Source organism: Bombina bombina, chromosome 1, assembly GCF_027579735.1.
Source record: "Bombina bombina isolate aBomBom1 chromosome 1, aBomBom1.pri, whole genome shotgun sequence".
Classification (NCBI taxonomy): Eukaryota; Metazoa; Chordata; class Amphibia; order Anura; family Bombinatoridae; genus Bombina; species Bombina bombina.
In genome coordinates, this window is record NC_069499.1 from 182,416,991 (window position 1) to 182,440,397 (window position 23,407).

Sequence of the window (23,407 nt, forward strand, 5' to 3'; positions counted from 1 at the left end):
GAGGTAGGTTTTGGGGAGACCGGTAATACCGGAGGGGATTTAGATATCAAGTCTTTTAGGAAAGCTCCCCATATAGGAATAAGCCCATCCTCGGTTATCTCTGCTTTGGTGGGGTTGTACAGGGCTCCAGTGTTTTGATCCGGGATCTGGTGGGTGGCGTGAGTGGGTGATCCCAGTTTAATGCTAGAGGGAGAAGTGGCCATAAGACTTGTCAGTGTGGTCGTGCAGTAACCCTGCTTACCGCCATCAGCATGTATCACACTGCGAGCATCCGAGTTTAGATCACAAATCAGCACCTTCCTAGTGAGCGGTCTGTTAGTAACGGCACATGGCTGCTGTTTGTGTGACACTTGGGGACTTAGGAGTCGGGGCCCCAAGACTCCATCAACCCCCCTTAAATTGCAGGTAGAATGTTCCTCTGGATCGTTAGCTTGGTCAGTCAGCCGGATAGTGCCAAAAGCCTTTCTAATCGTATGCAATAAAGAGTTATGGTGTTGATCCAGTAAATATATCAGCTCAGACAATAGCATTGCACCTGTCTCCATATTCCAATTCTTCCTCTAGTTGCGGTTGTATCTAGCAAGATAGTGGACAGTTTTTATCCTATTACAGGATATCGTAACCCCAGAATTTGGGGGGGGGGAATAATTTGCGGCAGCCCCAGACCTATGTTACACTCCCCACACAGGACTCAACTTAAAATATCTGTTCGTTGTTGCGTCTTGCAGGCTGCAAAATGGCTACCAGGCCTGTGGAGAAGCAGATGACATAGCTGTCTCAAGGAGCATAGGCAGGAACTTCGTCAATTCATCCGCTCTCAGCTGCTATCAATTCTCAGTTAATTAATCTCACACAGAATCGTGAAAATATTGGGTTTTGAAGAAATATAACTAGTAAAAAATCTTCTAAACTTTAGGAGCTTCACTGAGACGCATCCTACCGCATTGAGATCAGGCTCCGCCCCCCACTTTGGACTCTTTTGAGGACTCATTATTGCCTATACGATATGTTTAAATGAGATATCTTCAGTGATATTTGTATTTTAGAATTAGGATCCTGCACTTTAGTGACTTATTTAGCTATCGGAGACGTCCGAGTTCTTATCCATGTTCTTATTTCTATACTTTTACATACATATGCTCTTATAATAGTGATTCATTTATTTATGCTTTTACCCCTATCACATTTGCTTACATAAGCTCCAATTAAAGTGATAAGATATTTTACCATAATCAGGTTGTACATGTGTGGTATCTTTGGCTACTCTCTAGCACCCTCACTTACTTGTATCGAACTTCCCCACCCAGAAAGACAGCCCAGCCTCAAAATACCAGGTAATTTTCTTTAGAATGAGAGATTGGTAAGGCTAACCCTAGACATACATTTTGGCCTATATAGACTTAGTGTAAGTACAGCAATTTGCATGCAGAACCATGGAAGAAAAGCACTTAAGCTCTGTCTGTCCCCAGTTGAGTGCTTCTCTTCCATAATATCATAATATATAGTGTTCAGTTCAGCCAAACAATTTTGAAATAAGACCAAACAATATGTTACATTCACGATCTTGACTGTGGTCTGTGAGAACATGGGTGACAGTAAATATGAGTGAAAACGAAGGATAAGAAAGAGGGATTGATACTTTAAAGAAGTAAATTTTAAGACAAATCTCTACATAACTGACTGGAAAACTGAGGTGTACTTAGATGAACATCATTTGATAAAAAGGTGATTCTCAATAAAAATGTGCCAAAGCAATAATGCATGGGAATCAAAGACGTAGGTTAACATTGAAAAGCAAACTGTGTGATGTGGACTATGCGGATGCTACAAAAACCACACAAAAAGTGAATTTTCACAGATCACGTCACCATGGCATACAAACCAAGAACGGTTTTAAGACGTTTGTATGCCAGAAGGAAATTTCCCACTAGCTTGTGGCACCACTAGTTTAAATTTAACCAGAGGAAATGAGAAAATTATGAGACCTCACATCTCTACAGACTTTAGAATCTTAGTCTTCATCTTTCAAACCTAACATTTTCCAAGTCCAAGATTCTTTACCTCTAGTAGATCATCCAGAAAGCTGCAAGCCAAAATATCTTGTATTTTTATTTTTCCTAAAAAAAAAAAAAAAAAAAAGACAAAAAAAAACAACATCCACATAATAAGCCATGGTTTCAAACAATAATTACATTCAGAAGTAAATAATTACATTTCTAATAGTTACCTGTCCTAAGTGGATCAAGAAAAAAGAAGAACTTTCGGACAGCAGTGCAGACATAGAAAGAATAAAATGACTTTTCCAAACCATCCAGCTGAGGCAGAGTTGGGATTAGCTCAAGGATATAATTTTCCAAATCCTGTCAGAAAATAAATTACAAGTATGGATAAGAGACCTATAGTATCCAGTTTATACATGTTTCTTGCTCACTATGAATAACAGTTAATGACAAGTTACATCAAATTAAATATGAGTGGGTTATGGTTCCACACTTAACAGAATTTAACTTGTTAAAAAAAAAAAACAATTCAGCAGATCACTACATGATATAATTTAAATTATAATATGGAGTATGGGCATCATCTGTCAATTAAAATTGACTGTTCAAAGCTACACCTCTTAAAAGGGACACTAAGCACTATATAAATTTCATGCACCGCCCTCTAATTATGGGTGCAGCCCTTTTGGAACCTAGGTTACACTGCAGGTATCTGAATGAGAGTTGCTCCACATGTGCAAACACATCAGCACTGGAATGTAGTGAAAGAGGATTTCAACATGCTGGCTCTTATGACTAGAGGGAGGTGGGAAATATCCTCAATGCTATGCTTATTGAATGTATTTAGTGCTTAATGACCCTTTAAGGAACAAAATGGAGTCATTATTTACTTACTATTTAAAAAAAAAAAAAAAAAAAATAGTTCCAATACATACCGATTCTCTAAGGTACCCTTGTCCAGCCACATCATACAAGCTTAAACCTATCCTTGTCTGATGTAACCACACTGTATTTTAAATAAAAGAAAAAAATATTAGTGTTCATAAGTCATATCATGTTCTGAGTCTTCATTATGAAATGCGTAGTTATCTTACAAAAGATATGTATCTGGTATCTTGCCCTGGAAATGTATTTACTGTAGGCTTCTATAAACTGTAAAACCACTCATCTATGGGTTTCACTTCTGTCTAATAGGTACGGGTTTTTCAAATGTCAAGCGATTAGTCCATTATTAATAGTTCCAGTAAAGCTTCTAGATCGATTTTGAGTGGAATTAACAACCTGATGTCATTGTGCATTTATCTTTAAATTTAATTAGACTGTCTGGCATAGAAACATTTACCTTTTCTCATTACGTAGTTGAAAAACTGCATGATTGATATCCTGCCATAGGGGTCATTGTGAAGAAGTTTACTAAAGACTTTAGCTGCAAAAAATGGCCTAAAAAAAAAAAAGGCAACACATATGTGAATAATACAAAAGTAGTAAAAATAATAAAATCACAACTAGTGTCAGAAAAAAAAAGAAATACTTGATTTTTTGTGGTTGAGGTTTTTTTTTTATACCTTTTTCATATGCTGAAGAAATAACATTTCTAACTCCTCCCCATACCTAGAAGCATTTATACGGAGAGGTTTATTCTACAGTGGGTATTGAATAGAATCACCCGCTTGAAAATAATCACATTTTGTTGCTTTGCAGCCTGAAATAAAGACAGACGCAGTTTTTGTTTATCCAGTTGTAATTACTCAGTACAACTTATAACATCAAAGTGAAAGATATAACACCAACATGTCAGGCAAAAATAAAGACAATTCAAAAACAGAATCACCGAGTTGGAAAAAGAATCACCCCCTCCTAAAATTACTTGTAAACTCAATCAGGTGTAGCTAATCACCTTCTCAAACGGCACACACAAAGCCATTTGTCCTTCAACTGTGATCAGCTGTGGGCATATTGATTAGCTCAGCATGAAAGAAAAAAAAAACAAAACAAAAAAAACTTTCCTTGAGCATCCCAGTCCCTGGTAGTGCAACTGAAGCAAACAATCAACTATGGTGGCAAGGTACTGTCAAAAGATCTCCGGGATAATGTTGTGGACAGGCACAAGTCAGGAGATGGATACAAGTACAACACATACCCTCTCTGGATCAGGACGTCGCTTTAAACTGGATGAAAGAGCCAGGAGGAAACTGGTCAGAGAGGCTACCAAGAGACCCACAGCAACTCTAAAAGCAGTTGCAGGAATTTATGACAAAGAGTGGTCATTGTGTGCATGTGACAACAATATCACATATTCTCCACAAATGTGGCTTGTATGGGAGGGTTGCAAGAAAAAAGCCACTCCTCAAGAAAGGCCACATGCAGTCACAACTGAGCTTTGCCATAACACAACTAGGAGATTCCGAGGCCACATAGAAAAAGGCGTTATGGTCACATGTGACTAAAATTTAATTATTTGGCCTCAACACCAAACAATGTCTAGAGGAAATCCAATACAGCTCACCATCCAAATAGCACCATACCTACAGTAAAGCATGGAGGTGGTATTAGCCTGTTATGGGGTGTTTCTCTTCAGTAGGCACTGGAGCACTTGTCAGGATAGAAGGAATAATGGATGGGGCAAAATACCGTCAAATTCTTGAGGAAAATCTGATGTCCTCTGTCACGAAGTTGTCAATGGGAAGAAGGTTTACCTTCCAACATGACAATGACCACATAGTGGTTGAAGGAGAAAAAGATGAATGTCCTTGCATGGCCTAGTCAGGGCCCAGACTTAAACCCCATTGAATATCTGTGGCTTGAAGACTGCAGTCCACAAACAGTCACCATCAAATGTAATGGAACTGGAGCAGTTCTGCAAAGAAGAGTGGGCAAATATTGCACAGTTAAATGTACAAAGTTAGTAAAGACATATCCCAACAGACTAAAGGCTGTAATTAAAGCAGAAGGTGGTTCAACAAAATACTGACACAAGGGGGTGATGCTTTTTGCAACTCAGTGATTCTGTTTTTGAATTGTCTTTATTTTTGCCTGACAAGTTGGTGTTATATCTTTCCCTTGGATGTCTTAAGTTGCACTGAGTAATTACAACTGGACAAACAAAAAATATGTGTCTTTATTTCAGGCTGCAAAGCAACAAAAATGTGATTTTGAAGGGGGCGATTCTTTTCAATACCCACTGTACATTTGATCATGCAAAATTATGATCTTCATTTCAAAATGGCATTTTTCCCTCAATTTTAAATGATATTTTGAAATATAATAAAAACATCTTTAAGAGCCACAAAAAAAAAAAAAAAAAAAAAAAAAAAAAAAAAGGATGAACTGACTGTTCTGGGTCAGTAAACAGCAATACAAAGTTAAATAATGTACATACAGTATTTAGAAATATTCTTGGACTACACAGAAAAGTAGGTAGGTTAAACACATGCATAGTGACAGAGCATAATGAATCTAGAAAAACTTACGTGCATTTTGGACCAGCTTTTTCACCAACTATTTGGAAGTTTGTGTAGTTGATCATGGCTTCTTCTCCAATCATGGGGGGAGACTGATGCTTGTCAAGAAGGAACCACAGATTCTTAGGAAATAAAAAAACAAGTTCATAGTTTATAAAGTTAAATATTTTTTTGTTTGCTTGAAGGTACTTTTTACAGGGACATAAAAACCCAAATTCAGATAGAACATATATCTTCAACAAATAATAGCATGAAAACACAGCAAATTTGATAATATAAGTAAATTGGAAACTTTTTCATTTTAAATTGTATTCTCTATCTGAATAAGGGGAAAAAAGGTTTTTTATGTCCATTTAAGATGTTAAAAAATTACAATATGACATAAGATTAACTTATTCTGGAACAAAATCCTTGTTTGAAATCTAATTTTTCTAATATTTTTATCCTACAAAAGTGTCAAACTCAAGGCTTCTTTAGTAAATTTTAATAGAGGGTTAATGTGAACAGCTTTTACACAAATATTTATTAACATGACTGTCTGTATAACAGGAAACTAACAAATGGGTCATCTTTCTAATGCATTAGGTTTCATTACTTTTTAAATGTACTTATACATTTGTATAACAAGGCAGATTTGTTATAGAAGAAATAATGTTAATTACTTTACATTGCAGTGTTTCTTTTTTTTCTCTATTTAAAGAAGTTATCAATTTTGTACCAACCATTGGCAATTTCAGTTTCTTGCCCAACAAGTCATTGTACATTATCAGATACTGTTTATGTTTTTGTTTGACTCTCTCATACACACTTATTATAAAAACACTGAGTTTTTACACCATCAATGATTGATTCATAAGTGTAGGGGAATATAACTCACCATGCCATAGCGGAGATCATGTGCCTTTTTGGACAATGAGGGTTAAGGACACACTGAAGGCTTTGGCTTTGAACCCATTTATGCTCTTAATTTTCCTATAATTTTTTGCAGTTTGCAACTTAAAAGGCATAACTAAGAGCGTAATTATCTGGAAATGTTACATTTCCTCTTCAAAGCAAAATGGATGACAAGTACTAATTATCCTGAATAAACATGAAAAACCTCAGACTGCACAGAGCAGACAGGAAGAGTTCAATCTACTATAAAATGGATAAACCAAACACATCGGATCAGAAACTAATGAAACTAGTTACAATGATATTGAGCTAGAAATTACTTACTAGTTTAATAATTCCGCAAATGCGTTTGCAACCTACTTATATATTACATTCATCACAGCTTTAGTTTGTTTTTACTCCCGTTAATTTATATTAACTGCATTTAAACGATCAAATTTTATAAAGTTTTTTTTTAAAAATCTGTCATAAAAAAAAATATATCAAACATTACTGCTGCATTTTACACAAATTTACCTTCAACCTTGAGTGAAAAGATAAAAGAAAACAGGGCATCAAAATGCCATTCTGCTTGTGAGTTTTATTGTTAAAAATATATAAAGGTGCTTTGTGTTAGCGCATTTCATTATTCCACGGTTGAAAATAACTGATTGGATACTAAACTGTTTGGCGCACTCTATTTCGTATACGTTTTCAGGCTGTATATTTACAGGTCCCCTAAACCTATAGGATTTATATGAAGAAGATTTTGGATTGTATGCCAGGTTATATTGACTTATTATACTATTTGTGTACCCCTTGTATACGGCTTTTAACCAAAAATGTAAGTCTCACCTTATCCATTAAAAGGAACATGAAACTGGAAAATTTTCTTTCATGATTCTGATAGAACGTGTCATTTTAAAACAACTTCCTAATTTACTTCTATTATCAAATTTTCTTTGTTCTCTTGGTATCATTTGTTGCAAAGCAGGGATGTAAGCTTAGGAGCCAGCCCATTTCTGGAGCACTATATAGCAGCAGTTTTGCAAGAACACTAGATGGCAGCACTATTTCCTGCCATGTAGTGCTCCAGATTCCTACCTAGGTATCGCTTCAACACAGAATATCATGGGAACAAAGCAAATTTATATGCTCTGTTTGAATGACATAATATATTTTGGGTTTCCTATCCCTTCAGACTGCCGAGTACAACTACAGTTGCATGGTTACTATTCACAATGCCATTGTTTGTCCTCCTGTGTCTTTAAAGCTGTGCTCTGATTTTAAACCCTTATAATTATCGGTTAGTGAAGCGCTGCATCTTCACACTGGGCGTCACAATCTTGGAGCTTGTATTTGTTTTGCAACTTTTAAACTGTGCAAAACCGTAACGCTTCCACTCTCTATTATGTGATCTAAACCATTGTTTCTCAACCGTGGCCCTCAAGTAACCCCCAACAGGCAAGGTTTTCATTATAGCTGAATTAATCAGCTGATGGATGAGAGCAGGTTAGGAACCATGGTGTTACTGATCAGCTGATTACTTCACCTGTGCACTGGTTCAGCTGTAATGAAAACCTGACCTGTTCGGGGTACTTGGACCACAGTTGAGAAACACTGATCTAAACTGAAGTGCAAGGTACAGTTGTCAAAAACCCAGATCTGTGACTGCTTCTGTTACAGGATAAAGCAACACGTGAGCTACAAGACGGCGTCTCCCAGTATAAAAAGCAGAGCTTTACCAGCTGGATTTTGAAATGAGTGAAAATAAGAGAAAGGCTTTAACCCCTTCATGCCCATCACACGCTTTTAACATTGAAACAAAGTTCCAATGCAAAGACTTGCTGCAAAAATAAAATCCCACAATCATCAATGTGATCACTTGATTTCAAGACGGGGATCAGATCATACAGGACTACCTACGTTGCTAGGCAAGCCCCCAGCCTGATCTTGAATTTATCAAAAGGGGGAGACTGCAGGACCCCTTATAAGGTAGGCCGTTCCATGCTGTCCTTCGGCGTTAAAGCCCAGTGCTGTTAGGATGGCATGGAACGTCTTAACGGCGTGAAGGGATTAAAGAGACTTGCAGGTACAGGAGAAAAACAATAGCATGGTAAATAGTAACCATAATACTGTAGGCTCAAGATACCTTTATTTACCAACTAGTCGCTGCACCTTTTATCAGCTCTTGCTAACAAATAAATAGGACATTATTACAGATCGGGATTCACATAAAATACACATTGTGTTTAGACAACTCACAATAAAGAAAACATTTAATGCAACGTCTTTTACAAACCTAAACATTTACCTGTAGCTCTTCATTGTCTAACAACTCTCTGCTTTTTCTCTGTAAAAATACTGCTCGGGATTCTTCTCTCAGCTTTTGCTGCAAAACCTCATCTTCTGCTGGCAGCTATTGTCAATCAAAAACCAAACTCACAATCAGCAAATAGAAAACATATGTTTCCACATATCCGAGTACAAACACAATAATCAGCAAATGAGCCCTGAAAAAAAATCTGCACATAAAACAAAATGTTTTTAAAACAGTTAAAACTCTTTTTTTTTTTTTACAATTAGCATTGTTTGAACTCCAGACTCACTTAAAGGGACATGAAACTGAAAGTTTCTTTCATGATTCAGAGAGAGCAAATGATTTAAAGACGTTTCCAATTGACTTCTATTTTCAAATTCGCTTCATTCTCTTGGTATCCTTTATCGATGGAGCAGCATTGCCCTTCTGGGAGCTAGCTGAACACATGGGATGAGCCAATGAGAAGAGGCATATAAGTACAAACACCAATCACCAGCTAGCTCCAAGTAGTGCATTACTGCTCCTGAGTCTACCCAAGTATGCTTTTCAACAAATAACACCATAAGTAAAAAGCAATATAAGTAAATTGTAACATTGATAATAGAAGTAAATTGGAAAGTTGTTTTTTCTAACTGAAGCATAAAAGTTTAAATCTGACTTTAAGTGTTCTTTATCTTATATATTGTATGTGACCAATTAGGGTTAGATACTAAATATAAGTAAATATTAACAGACTAGTGTGGCAACTTTTAACAGTTTATTCAAAGCTCTGTAATAAAAAGAACAAAAGAACAAAGCAACAGCATTAAACAGAGCAGAAACACATGTACTCTGACCAGAAGCATCTAAACAAGAATGACAAGTATCTTAACAGCTGCACACGCCAACTAAACATTTATTCATAGTGTGAGTATCTATAAAAGATGAATCACTTACACGTGTTAATGTTAAAGGGACACTGAACCCAAATGTTTTCTTTTGTGATTCAGATAGAGCATGCAATTTTAAGCTACTTTCTAATTTACTCCTATTATCAATTTTGCTTTGTTCTCTTGCTATCTTTATTTGAAAAAGAATGTATCTAAGCTTTTTTGTTAAGAACTCTGGACAGCACTTTTTTTTTTATTGGTGGATGAATTTATCCACCAATCAGCAAGAACAACCCAGGTTGTTCACCAAAAATGGGCCGGCATCTAAACTTACATTCTTGCATTTCAAATAAAGATACCAAGAGAATGAAGATAATTTGATAATAGGAGTAAATTAGAAAGTTGCTTAAAATGTCATGCTATATCTGAATCACGCAAGAAAACATTTGGGTTCAGTGTCCCTTTAAATATGTCTCTGCTTTAAAATATATCAATAGTGAAATTTGAAAATATGAAGTTCTTAATTGAATGTATTACTTATATTATGTTCCTAAAATATTTGAGTATTATCAACAAAATGCATAGAAAATGAGTGTACAGACTGAAAGAAAGAATATCCTCAACTACACAAAAAGTATTTAGTGAGAGTTAGTGGTGATTTTATTTTTAAAAATATGCTAAATTGAATATAACAATATTTGAACACATGCATCATAATCCCAATGTATGATATTTAATTCTAATTTGACAGATGAAAACAATAGCAACATTGTATGTAGATGGTTTGCCTTGCTTAGTGGATTGGGAATCATTTCTTCATTTTGTTACAAAGCAGTGTATGATGTAAAATTTGATTCCCTTAAAACAGAAATTTAAAAAAAGCAGAGACAAAAGATAAAAAATAGCCAACAAGCTAGAAGTGTGTGACATGGTGGGTACTTACCCTATAATAGAATCGTGGGATGATCTGCGAGTTTGGGTCTTTCTGACCTTTCCATTCAGTGTAGTACTTTGTGAATAAAGCCATTTCTTCATCTTTCATCTCTTGTTCACTCTTTCTGACTGATAAAGTTACATTTGTTATTTACCAAAACTCAGGGAGCATCACAGTGTATTGTATCAAAATGGTTTTAATTACTAGAACATTAAAGAACCATTAAAGGGATATGAAACCCAAAAATTGTATTTTGCGATTCAGACAGAGCATACAATATTTACTTATGTTGTCAAATTTGTTTTGTTCCCATGGTATTCTTTGTTAAAGGGATACATAGGTATGTGTCTGGAGCACTACCATATAGTGCTCCAAACATGTGCACACTCCTGAGCTTTTTAACAAAAGATACCATGAGAGAAGAAAATGTGAAAATAGAAGAAAATTAGAAAGTTGTTTAAAATGACATGCTATATCTAAATCATGAAATAAATTTGGGGTTTCATATCCCTTCAGACTGCTAAGTACAACTACTAAGTGGCTCCCTAAATCACCAATATAATAATAAGATTCAACGTTACAGAGACATCTATAACACCGCACCGACTATATATATATCACATACAGTCTCTAAACATCACGTGCCTCATGGCATGATCTGCACCTCTGTTCTATCTATAATACAACTCTTATACAGGATTCTTTATTCTCTACACCTATGTGTAATTGTGTTAAATAGCTTATAACAACTTATCTGTGCATAGAAGTCCAAACCATAACTCCCCAAACTTCAGCACACTATTCCGTTAATCAAAATGACCTCTATTAAATATTTCCCTATAATCTGACCAGCATCTATTATGACATTGCCCTTCTTCATTAAATTGTCCAAAGATTGCAATTTAACTGCTGCAAGGTCATAAACTCGTTCTGGACTGGTCTACATACTTATGTATGATTTATCCATTGGGTTTATTTGTACCCTTTAAAAGAAACATGAAAAATAATAATGTTGTATGGATGAAACCTGAGATAAAGTATGTTGTATACATATGTTGCACTGGAAACTGTTACCACACAAAATGCAGAAGACTTTTTTACATCACTTAAAAGGGACAATTAAGCTTGACCTTATGTATAAAAACGGTATGATTTTTAACCCTTAATTTTCTTTTCTAAAAAGGTTTGTTCCCCATACCATTCTGGGAAATCACTCAAAAGCATATAAACTTGTATGCACCATGATAGCCATGCACTCAATCTTTCTATGATCCTATCAGCTTATGAATGAGTAACCAGACTGGTGCTTACAGATGTGTTTTTTTGTTTTTAAATAAATACACAGAACACTTTATTCTTTTTAATATGTTAGGGATTAACAGCCTCTTTGTTTACTTGTATATCCATGCGATTGTTTTATTGAAGTACCTTTACAATCCTGTTGCAATTTATCTTTCAGACTCTTTTTCCAGTCCATTCTGCTCTCTCAACAATAAATCTTAAAAAAAATAAAAAAATACAAACAAATGTAAATTTAATTCTAACACAAAGACACCTTGACTTAATAGTATGTTAAAGAGATTACAAAGTTACAATATAAAACCTTCTAATATTCAAACTATAATTTATGCAAAATACTATTTCAAATAAATGTATGCAAAATAGAACAACCACTCTCTACCACACAAAAAAAATGTCATGGAAACTTTCAGTATCACTATTTCGTTTCATAGAGGCCTGTTAAATGTCTAATAACTATCCAATAAAAGTACTGTCTTTATATTTACCCCTTCACCTGCAGCATCGGGTAACTATGGAACTGGAGTAATCTATCCCACAGGTAAACGAAATTCTTCCTGCCAAGTTATTCAATTAGCGCCTGCGCAAATCTAATACGCCCAGAATTCTACAGGGCACCATAAAAGTTATCCAATTAAATAGCAGAACGATTTTTTTGAGCGAGGCTTGTAACGCAAGCAGAGCACGCATTGGTTACTGTAAACCCGGAAGTATTCGTTAGGGTCACCAAAGACAAGCACGAGTACTGTAGAGGCAGCTATTGCTAAAGCATGTTAAAGAACTGTGCACTAGAGATGTAAATGACAAGGAATGAAGCATATTAAGGGATTACGGTCATCTTAAACACAGTATTCTTCTTTATATTTAAATTCACGCAATGACAGATATTAATCATTAGTTAACTCACTCCAAACTGTTAATAATTACGAATCAACTACAAACTGTATAATGTTTTCTTTAATTGCATGCTGCAGGAGTTTGCAGAGCAAGTCGTATGTGAGAAAATCGTTGGTATGCAAACGTGCACGGCAATTGTTATTCCGTGATAATCATGCAGCACAATACACAAGTGTTTATAATATGTGGCTACATACCACATGTGGTATGAATAAGACTTTTCAACCAAAACCTAGAAAACCAAATACAACACATAAGGAAAGAAATGAAAACTCGTCTCCTCATTCTTCCACAGTATTTTCTGCAGGAGCAGCAAAGAAAAGGTCTGAAATGATGAAGTCCAAAATAGATGCACCAACTAATGTGGATACAAATTCAACGTCTGTGAAAAGAAAATATATAGTTCCCCCCTCTGTGCCACTTGGAAGTGATGAATGGAGGAAACTGAAAGATGAATCTTTTCGACCCAATGGGTTTGTAAACGTTATGATGTCAAAAATGATAGCAGAAAACTGTGACATAAATGTTGCAAAATCGCTGTTGAATTTTGCAGCAAAGGAACAAGAAGGCATTAGCTATGAATTACTCCTGAAATATTTGGCCTTATGCATCAAGCAGAATAATATTACAGAAGTGTATGATATTTATGAAATAATGAGAAATAGATTCAAGTCATTTGATACCGGTGCTTATAGTTTGTTCATTAAAGGATTTAGCCAAACAGATAACTGGAGAGAATCAATCAAAATGTTAGAAACGCTAAAAAGAACAATCAAGCCTTCTTCAAAAAACTATGGAGATTGCATTAAAGCAGCTATTGTACACCGAGAGGCCAAACAAGCCTGGGCACTTTATAAAGAAATGTTGCTGAATGACCTGATACCCTGTGACAATACCTTACAATCCCTGTTTGATGCTGACAGGGATCTGCAAGATGATACCTTCAGGACTGAGCTCATTAATATTCTGGGTTATTTTCGAGATCATCAAATCTACCCTGGAGAATATCTAATGCAGAGCATAAAATTATGGTTTGAAAGGTGAAAATATTTTCTTTTCTTTGTTGCATTACTAGAAATGTTCGTAGCTAAGTGTGTTATCTAGGACAACTTATTTCCTACATAGATTTCTTTTACAATCACTAAATAAATTTACCATTGCAAATATTTATTATTGTAATTCTTCTTATACTTGAAATAGGTAAATGGATGGTACTGAGTAAATATAGCATTGGCGTTGTTTTGATTTTGAGCGATCAATATAAAAATGCTGTATATGAACATAGGCGCTTCCAAGAACCATATTTTGAGGGAAGAGTCAAAAGACGACTAGCTCTAATACTTGCTAATGTCATAGACCTATTAATAAAAGCATTCACTCATGTGTACACATAAACATCACATAGAGAGATGATCATGGTTGGGGCACATAGGGAGCAAGGCACCCTGGGGTAGATTTATCATACCCCGGGCGACATGATTCGCTATAGCGAATCATGTCCGCCCTGCATCGCTAAATGCCGACAGCATATGCTGTCGGCATTTAACATTGCACAAGCAGTTCTGGTGAACTGCTTGTGCAATGCCGCCCCCTGCAGATTCGCAACCAATCGGCCGCTAGCAGGGGATGTCAATCAACCCGATTGTATGAGGTCAGGCAGATTGCTGTCTTAAGACCGCTGCTTCTTACCTCCTGTTTCCGGCGAGCCTGAAGAGTTACATTCAGGGCCATTCGGCCCTTGTTAAATCGGCCCCTATGAAGGGTAAAACAGTTCCCCCAGAGATGGATATGCATTTTAGCAAAATGTAAATTTGAAGGCTAACTATCTTTTATCTTGATTTAAGACATCATGATTTGCCATCTTACACTGCTTCTCTTTCTGTTTTGCATATGTAATATGACCCTAGGGGTAGTCTTGCTAAGGGTGATAGGGGCAGCCAGACATGGACTCTTTGCCCAATGTGCTTCGAGAGATTTAGCTGCACCTTATTGACGAGGCCCAGAGAAGGCCGAAACGATAGTCTGGGGTTGTCGTTTTCCTTGTTCAGAGGAGAATTGCCTGGTATTTCGGGGCTGGACTGACCATTTGGTGGGATCAGACTGATATAGTACAGGAAAGTTTTCCTCTGTAAAAAGCACAATTGGGCAGAAATAAGCTACTCCCAGGTGGCAACCGGGCCATAGAACAAGCTATTAAGCTGCTGTTTGTTCATGGCAGATTGCTTCTCTTTCTGTTGTGCATCTTACACCAAAGTGAAGAGTTAAAGGGACAGTATATACTCATTTTCATATAACTGCATGTAATAGACACTACTATAAAGAATAAGATGCACAGATACTGATATAAAAATCCAGTATAAAACTGTTTAAAAACTTACTTAGAAGCTGTCAGTTTGGCTCTGTTGAAAAGGTAGATGGAAAGCCCACTGCAAGTGGCAAATAAGACACTCCCCCCTCCCCCTTCTTTTGCATATGAAAAGACCCTTTACACAAACAGGAGTAAGCTGGAGTAGGTAGCTGACGGTATTCACATAAAACTTTGGGGCTTGGTTAGGAGTCTGAAAATCAGAGCAATGTTATTTAAAAATAAGCAAAACTAAACATTTATTTTTTTTAAAAAAACTTTATGGGCTTTATAAATAGATCATCTACAAAACATTTATGCAAAGAAAAAATGAGTGTATAATGTCCCTTTAAATGTAATACCAATAATATTATTTTTTGTACTTATGGACCCAGTTTACAAGAAATAAAGGTCTTTAATGGATCAGGGGAAACAACTTACATTTTTGGCTATTTTAGTATACAAGGGCTACACAAAAGGTATAATAATTTTATGTTTACATTTTTTTATTAGTTTGCAGATAAACAATAGATAATGATTACAACATCAGTCTCGTCTACGATACCAGAACATAAACAAAAATAATTTTAAAATATAAAATGGCAGACAATCCAAAATTCTCTTCATATAAATCCTACAGGCTGCTCTTTTTCTCACGTTTAGGTGAACCATAAAGATACAGCCTGGAAACATAAGAAATGGAGTGTCCCAGGGATTATTTGCAAGCCACCGTGGAATAATGAAATGCACTAACACAAAAAGGCACTTTTATATCCTTTTAACATTGAAATTCTCAAGCAGAATGGCATCCTGATGCCCTGTTTGTGTAGAAGGCAATGTGTAATGTTTGGTATCTTTTGTTAAAGAGCAGGGATGGAAGCTTAGGAGCATGCACATGTCTGGAGCACTATATGGCAGCAGTTTTTTTCTGCAGACAACAAGGCTAGTCACTGTTATAAAGCTAGTATAAAATGCATTGTTTTACAGTTGTTATCTGGTAAAACCATTTGGGGACATATATGTAGCAGGGTTAGCCTTGAGAAGTAAACACCTTGTGATTTTTATATAAAATTATTAGTTATGTGTAAACAAATTTTAAATATATTTTAATTCTTTATTTTGACCCATTTTTCTTATTTATTTCTGAAAATTGAGCAATTTCTAATTCTCAGAACTAGAAATGCACCATGCTTGACTTATCAAGGCTTATCCTGCTACATATATGTCCCAAAATTGGATTTATCAGATAACAACTCCAAAACAGTGCATTTTATACTAACTTCATGACAGTGGCTAGCCTTGTTGTCTGGACTAACGCCCAGATTGACTGCACCAAATAAGGCAAATAGTGGGAGGAGTTTGGCTATTGAAATATAACTGGTAAAAGAGATGTAACTTTGTTTTAAAAACATTAAGACTTGGCAGATAACAACAGAAATGTCATGCAATTACAAGGTGTTGCTGTCTCTTTAAATTAAAGGGATATGAAACCCACAATTTTTCTTTCATGATTCAGATAAAGCATGCGACCTTAAACAACTTTCTAATTGACTTCTATTAACATTTTTTGTTCCTTTTGTATCTTTTGTTGAAACGCAGGGACATATGCTTAGGAGCCGGCCCATTTCTGGAGCACTATATTTCAGCAGTTTTGCAAGAATGTTATCCATTTGCAAGAACACTAGATGGCAGCACTGTTTCCTGACATGTAGTGCTCCAAATGTCTACCTAGGTATCTCTTCAACACAGAATATCATGCAAATAAAGCAAATTTGATAATAAAAGTAAATTGCAAACTTTTTTTTTTCTTGTTGAAGAAATAGCAATGCACATTGTTAAGCCGATCACACAAGTCATCTATGTGCAGCTTCCAATCAGCAGCTACTGAGCCTATCTGGATATGCTTTTTAGCAAAGGATATAAAGAGAATGAAGCAAATTAGATAATAGAAGTAAATTAGAAAGTTTACAATTGTATGCTCTATCTGAATCATGAAAGAAAAAAAAATTGGGTTTCATGTCCCTTTAAGTTTCCAATTGCATGCCAATTTAAAGCAGGACATAGACAAAATTTAAACACACACAACTAGGGTTGAAATCTTCAGCAATCGGTTTAGGAGGTGGACAAAAAAAAAGTCTAATTTGTAAACATATTTAGTGGTGCAGTTTGCACTATTACGTTTGTGTGTACAACATTTTTATAGGAGAGGATAAAACAGTTTATATGCTAGCAAAAGCGCATTAAGTCCCTTTAAATCAAAGTTTAACTTGTGTTTGACAGTTGTTTATTTCCCCTATCGGGCACATTTCTGGGGGTTACTGAGTTTGACAAAGCACATTAACATTTTGCAGGAAAAAAATATAACAAATTAAATGGACATGAAACCACTTTTTTTTTTTTTTATTATTCAGATAGAGCATACAATTTACACAACTTTCCAATGTTTTTCTATTATCTAATTTGCTTATTTCTCTATATCCATTATTGAAAAGCATAATTAGGTAGGTTTAGGAGTAGCTGGGAGTTAGCTGCCTATTGGTGGCTGCACATAAATGTCTCTTTTCAGTGACTTACTGGTGTGTTTAGCTAGCTCCCAGTATTGCATTGCTGCCCCTTCAATTAAGGATACTAAGAGAATGAAGCAAAATTGATAATTGAAGTAAATTGGAATTGTTTAAAAATAAGGTAAACCACCTTATTATGACATTGAGTGTCATAAAATAAAGAGACAGGCACATACGTATTGTAGTACTTTAATATGTCCTTTTTTTTATTATTCTTTCAGTATTCCTGATGAACACTGGAGAGGATATCTGAGCAGAGTCTCTGACAGGTATGTGTGTAATATATGGTAACGAACAAACACAGGTCTGGCCAGGCATGTGTTCTACATCATTCGCTCTCTGGGTGTTTTTTTTACAAGTTTTGTCTTATTTTAATCATAGCAGTGAATAATATACACTGCTATATTGTTTATTGATTAAGTGTACTTTGCACTTTGTTATATTTGTATCATATTACTAGCAGTTACTGTTAGATTTTATGCTACATCTCAATTCACTTTTTAAATACAGTTTTTTTTACTGAGATTTTAAGGAAATAACAATATTTTGCAGAATGATATACCTTTGTATATTTGAATTTATTATCTGAAATTAGCGCTGTTTCTATCTCCTAAAACAATTTTTTTCTCTTTGTAAAAATAGCTGCTGTTCAGTTGTTGCATCATTACATACCTATCAATATATAGATATAAGTAATATTTTTGTAGAATTACACTAGGTGGCGCTCTCCTAATAAAACCTTTATATATAATATATGTTGATATTTACCAGGTGTGAAAATCAATATATTTACATTGTTATTTGTCAATGTGTTAGAGTATGAAACCCCCAAAAAAAAATTATTTCATGATTCAGATGGAGCATGCAATTTTTTTTTAAATTTTTTTTTTTATTGAGAGAAACGCATGTGAACATCAAGTATTACATCATACAATAACATCACAAAATATGATCCCAAGGAATCAGGAACAGAAACAGGCAATACAATTTCAACAGAGAATTATCTTCAATATTTCTCATTTGCACATAACATATAAATTATCAAATATCTCAGAAATTTTTCAAGAGCCTAAGACACCTAGGTTCCTCACATGTAATTATCTCCCATATTTTCCATTTTATTATTATTATTTTATTTAAATGTCAACAGTAATTTACAAAAACAAATGTCAGAAGAAATCACAAAAATCAAACAGTTTAAAATTGTTTTACATTTAAATCAAGAACAGTGAGCAAGTAAATATTCTGCTAAATTTTATCTCTGAATTAGTCAACCCAACCATGGGTTGCCAAAGCCAAAAAAGAAAAAAAGAGAAAGAGAAGAAGGAAGAGAAGAAAAAAAGGGGAGGAAGGAGAACAAAACAAGAGAAAAAGGAAGGGGAAGGGGAAGGACAACCCAGAAAGAATCCACTCCCCCCCCCTGCCGAAGCCAGAAACTAGGGAAGAGAGTACAATTGTATGAGACCAGGGGAATACCAGAAAATCATCTAAGCTCCTCTCAACTAATACATTTTTACCAGACACCCAGAAGCACCAGTTTCGAGTTTCTGAATGGGAATATTAAGTCATTCATCTCTGTATCTGGCAATGACCTAATAAAGGCTGACCATTTGGCAAAAAATTGTCGGATGTCAGAGTCATTATCTAGATTAGTGGCCCTTTGTTCTAGCAAGCATTGTTTTTTCAAACAATTCTTGATCTCTGGAATAGATGGGGCTATTCTTAATTTCCAATTTTTAAGAATAAGATATCTAGTTGCCAGTATAGAAAGAAATATCAATTTATCATTTGGATTATGGTGCTTTGTACCAAAGATGATCTGTTGCTGTGTAAGAGCCAGCTGAGAGACTTTTAAGGTTTTATTGAACCAAAACTCTAGCTTCCACCAAAGATGCGTTATTTTAGGACAGGTCCAAATCATGTGCATTAAGTCAGCTGCAGGGAGCGCACATTTTGGGCATTTATTAAAAGCAAAATTATGAATTTTATGGCCCTTTTCGGGAGTGAAATATGCATTGTGTAGGAGTTTGACATGCATCTCCCGCCAGGTGGCTGATAGAGTCACCTGGGCTACTTTGCAAATTGAGGATTGGACGGTTTTTATATCAATGTTTGATTGAGGTAACAGTCGATTCCATAGGGAAGTAATTTTCTCCAGTTCTAATTCACCCTTGCTGAGTTTAATTAGCTGATAACACAAAGAGATGGATCTGACACCGTTTTTGAACAAAGTGAGCCAGCTTTCTAATTTACCCAGAGTCCAATTCCATCCTGTCTCACTCATCAACTCACAGAGGAGATGCCTGCTTTGCAAATATGCAAAGAATTCCTTGTTCTTAATTTGAAACTCTGTTTTTAATTCATCGAAAGATTTGACACATTTTCTCTCTGTGTCCCAGAGTTGTATCAACCTGTCCAAGCCTAGGTTATGCCATTTTTTAAATGTTACAGAGTTCAACCCTACAGGAAATTTCGGGTTCCCCCTTAGTGGGAGATACTGAGAAACTTTACAATTTAAGGATAGTGAACTACTCACTTTCCACCAAGCCTTTAAAGGGTTAGAAAAGGATTTAAGCCGTTTGATTTCGCCTGGTAATTCTTTGGGTGGGCAGTGAATTAAGGCTGGCGGTAGGTAAGGACTACATATATCTTCCTCTAAGGGGTTATTCGTGACATAATTACTGTGTGAAATCCAATCGGCCACCACCCGGACCAAGAAAGCATAGTTGTATGAACGAATATCTGGTAATGCAAGGCCACCGCTGCTTTTTGGAAGAGAGAGTTTACTTAGGGATATTCTGGGTCTTTTCTCCTGCCAGAGAATTCTACTAAGTATGATATTGAGACAGCGGATATCCCTTTCCAACATAATTAGAGGAACGTTCTGTAATACATAAAGAAGTTTCGGAAGCAAAATCATTTTGAATAGGGCGATCCGACCGGAGATAGATAGTGGCAGGGTTTGCCAATTTTTAAGTTTCTCCTTAATATTTGCTAGAATTGGAGAAAAATTGAGATCGTAGATCTCCCCTGATAAAGTAGGGATAAAAATACCTAAATATTTGAGAGAGTTTCTGGCCACAGAAAAAGGGATAACAGAAGGAGAGTTACTATTCTGTCTGAGCCATAGCAATTCTGACTTTGCTTCATTTATCTTGTAACCTGAAAATGACCTGAATCTGGCAGTGATATCTAAAAGTTTAGGGATACTGGTTTTGGTATCCGAGAGATATAAGAGAAGATCATCGGCATAAAGAGCAATTTTTATGACCTGGTTACCTATTCTAATTCCTGACAACTGTTGTCTAACCATGATTGCCAAGGGTTCGATTGAGATGTCGAAGAGTAGGGGGGACAGGGGGCACCCCTGGCGAGTTCCCCTCCCGAGAATTATCTGTGGTGAGAGGGTTTGATTAACCATCAACCTTGTACATGGTGCTTTATACAAATTCGTGATAAAATTTAAGAACTGGTCCTTAAAACCAAAATTAACCAGAGAGGTAAATAGATGATCAAAATGTATTGAATCAAACGCTTTCTCTGCATCTATCGAGACGATAGCCGAGTCTGGTTCCATCCCGTCTCCCCCACTCTCCGACACCTGCATGGTCCTAAAATACTCCACAATAACTATAGCCTCCCTAATTTTTGCTGAGGAGTTTCGACCATAGAGAAACTCAGCCTGATCCGGGTGAATAACAGTGGTGAGTGGTGTCTGAAGGCGCCCGGCAATAACTGAACATAGAATTTTGTAGTCTCCATTTAAGAGAGCTATGGGTCTATAAGACTCCCTGAGGGTGGGATCTTTCCCAGCCTTCAGAATTAGAGTAGTGTTGGAGGCAGAAAAGGAGGCAGCCACTGGATTACCCTCGGCATACATACTATTATATAGATTTTTAAGGTAGGGGGTGACCTCAGAGCTCATAATTTTATAAAACTCATTCGGAAGGCCATCTGGCCCTGGTGCTTTATTAGTGGCGAGCTCTGAAATGATTTTTTTATCTCTATTTCGGTAATTGGGGCATTGAGAGAATCAGCCATCTCAGCCGAAATTTTAGGACAGAAAATTTGACTCCAAAATTGTACTGCTTCAGTAAGGTTTGAACTCCTGTAGGAGTACAATTCCTGATAATACCTAACAAATGCCTCAACAATTTCATCCGATTTATTAAGATAGATACCATTCTGTTGAATATTCTCAATATGAGGTGACTTTTTCTCCCTTTTGACCAGGTTCGCCAACAATTTGCCGGATTTATTTCCGAATCTATAGATCCTGGCTTGAAATCTTAGATCCCTCTGGGTTTCCTGAAAGACAGCGAATGCGTCTCCAGCGTTTTTGGCCCGGATATATTTTGCCCAGTTTGTAGCAGATTTTTCCAGCAGATAAGAGTTATAAGAATTAATTATTGCGTTAGTAATTTCTTTCTCTCTTGTTCTAATTTTTCTAAGCCTTGCAGCACTGTAAGCTATAATTTCACCCCTGAGCACTGCCTTCGCTGCCTCCCAGAAAACCAGAGGGGAACCTATGTGGGCTTGATTATGTTGTAGATAATTGGAAAATTTGAGTTTGATCCAGTTTTTAAATTTCAGATCGGTCGCGAGATATGAAGGAAAGTTGAAGCGTGTTGATCTGTTTTTAAGATGGTTGAGCTGGAACTCCAGTGAGACAGGACCGTGGTCTGAAAGAAAGATAGGCAGTATATCTGCTGTTACTTCTGACAGCTTTAGCCTATCATTAATGAGAAATAGATCAATTCTAGAAAGGGTTTTATGAGCCCTGGATAGACAAGTATAATCCCTGACATCAGGGTTCTGAAGCCTCCAGACGTCTTTTATTGCAAGATTCTGCGTAATTAATTTTATTAATTTAGATTCTAAGTTGTCCTTTTTTTTGTTTGAGTGTTTTATTGGAGTTTCTAAGTCTGTCCAATGGGCAATGAGGAGACATGTTGAAATCGCCACCAAGGACCAGATGGCCTTCCTGAACGGAGAGAATTTTGGCCTGAATCCTAAACCAGAAATTTGGATCCAATTTGTTAGGAGCATAAATGTTACACATGGTAAAGATTATTTTTCCGATTTTTACTTTTATTATCACGAATCTTCCTTCATGATCTACTTCGCTGTGAATGACCTCTAGGATAATTTTTTTCCCTATTAGAATGGCCACCCCTCTCTTCCTTCCAACCCCCGGGGAAAAGAAAATTTCTTTCACCCAGGAGGATCTGAGTTTCAGGGACTCCCCTGATGTCAAATGTGTTTCTTGTAAGAATGCTATGTCCGTCCCGGGTTTCCTCAAGTGCGTAAGAATGGCTTTTCTCTTAATAGGGGTAGAAATCCCACCCACATTCCAGGAAATTAATTTAAAATTTGCCATTTAAAATCAAACTAGTAACATGATGCAGGTAGTGCGGGAGGGTGGGGGTGGGGGGGAAGGAAAGGAAGAAGAAAGAAGAAAAAAAAAAAGGAAAAGGGGGGGGGAGTAGATAACCCCACCTGGGGAATGCCTCTCTGGACCAGCATGTTCATGACAGCTTAAGAAAAAAGAGGAAAAAAATAAAAAAAAGAACCATACAGTAGTGGCCTATTTTCGGCCTAGCAATTGTGTTCCTACCAAGTTAAAATCTTTCAGGTGTTGCTCTACCTCTTGCATGTTGTATAGTATATAAACATTCTCACCCTCTGTAATTTTAAGTTTTGCGGGGTAAATAATAGTGGCTTTGTATCCTTGTTGGATTAGTTTGGTGCAAGTGGGGGCTAGTGCCTTCCTTTTAGATGTTGTCTCAGCTGAAAAATCCTGGAACATGAGGATTTTAGTTTCCCCAAGGGTAATAGGTTGGTTC

General features: G+C 36.2%; 2 protein-coding genes across 2 annotated transcripts in view; one reads left to right on the forward strand and one right to left on the reverse strand.

Annotated features, from left to right (window-relative positions):
• PPP2R3C (protein phosphatase 2 regulatory subunit B''gamma) overlaps positions 1–12,351 on the reverse strand; it is a 43,706-nt gene extending 31,355 nt beyond the window's left edge. Inside the window, exons 1-9 of the mRNA XM_053697764.1 lie at positions 12,245–12,351; positions 11,886–11,955; positions 10,467–10,585; positions 8,649–8,753; positions 5,471–5,583; positions 3,343–3,440; positions 2,936–3,006; positions 2,228–2,360; positions 2,062–2,117 (exon numbers count right to left, since the gene is read on the reverse strand). Of these exons, the coding sequence (XP_053553739.1) occupies positions 2,062–2,117; positions 2,228–2,360; positions 2,936–3,006; positions 3,343–3,440; positions 5,471–5,583; positions 8,649–8,753; positions 10,467–10,585; positions 11,886–11,934 (744 nt within the window). The 5' untranslated portion in view covers positions 11,935–11,955; positions 12,245–12,351. The remainder of the gene's footprint in view (positions 1–2,061; positions 2,118–2,227; positions 2,361–2,935; positions 3,007–3,342; positions 3,441–5,470; positions 5,584–8,648; positions 8,754–10,466; positions 10,586–11,885; positions 11,956–12,244) is intronic.
• A 126-nt stretch (positions 12,352–12,477) lies between these two features.
• PRORP (protein only RNase P catalytic subunit) overlaps positions 12,478–23,407 on the forward strand; it is a 235,430-nt gene continuing 224,500 nt past the window's right edge. Inside the window, exons 1-2 of the mRNA XM_053697765.1 lie at positions 12,478–13,693; positions 17,783–17,830. Coding sequence (XP_053553740.1) covers positions 12,705–13,693; positions 17,783–17,830 — 1,037 coding nt within the window. The 5' untranslated portion in view covers positions 12,478–12,704. The remainder of the gene's footprint in view (positions 13,694–17,782; positions 17,831–23,407) is intronic.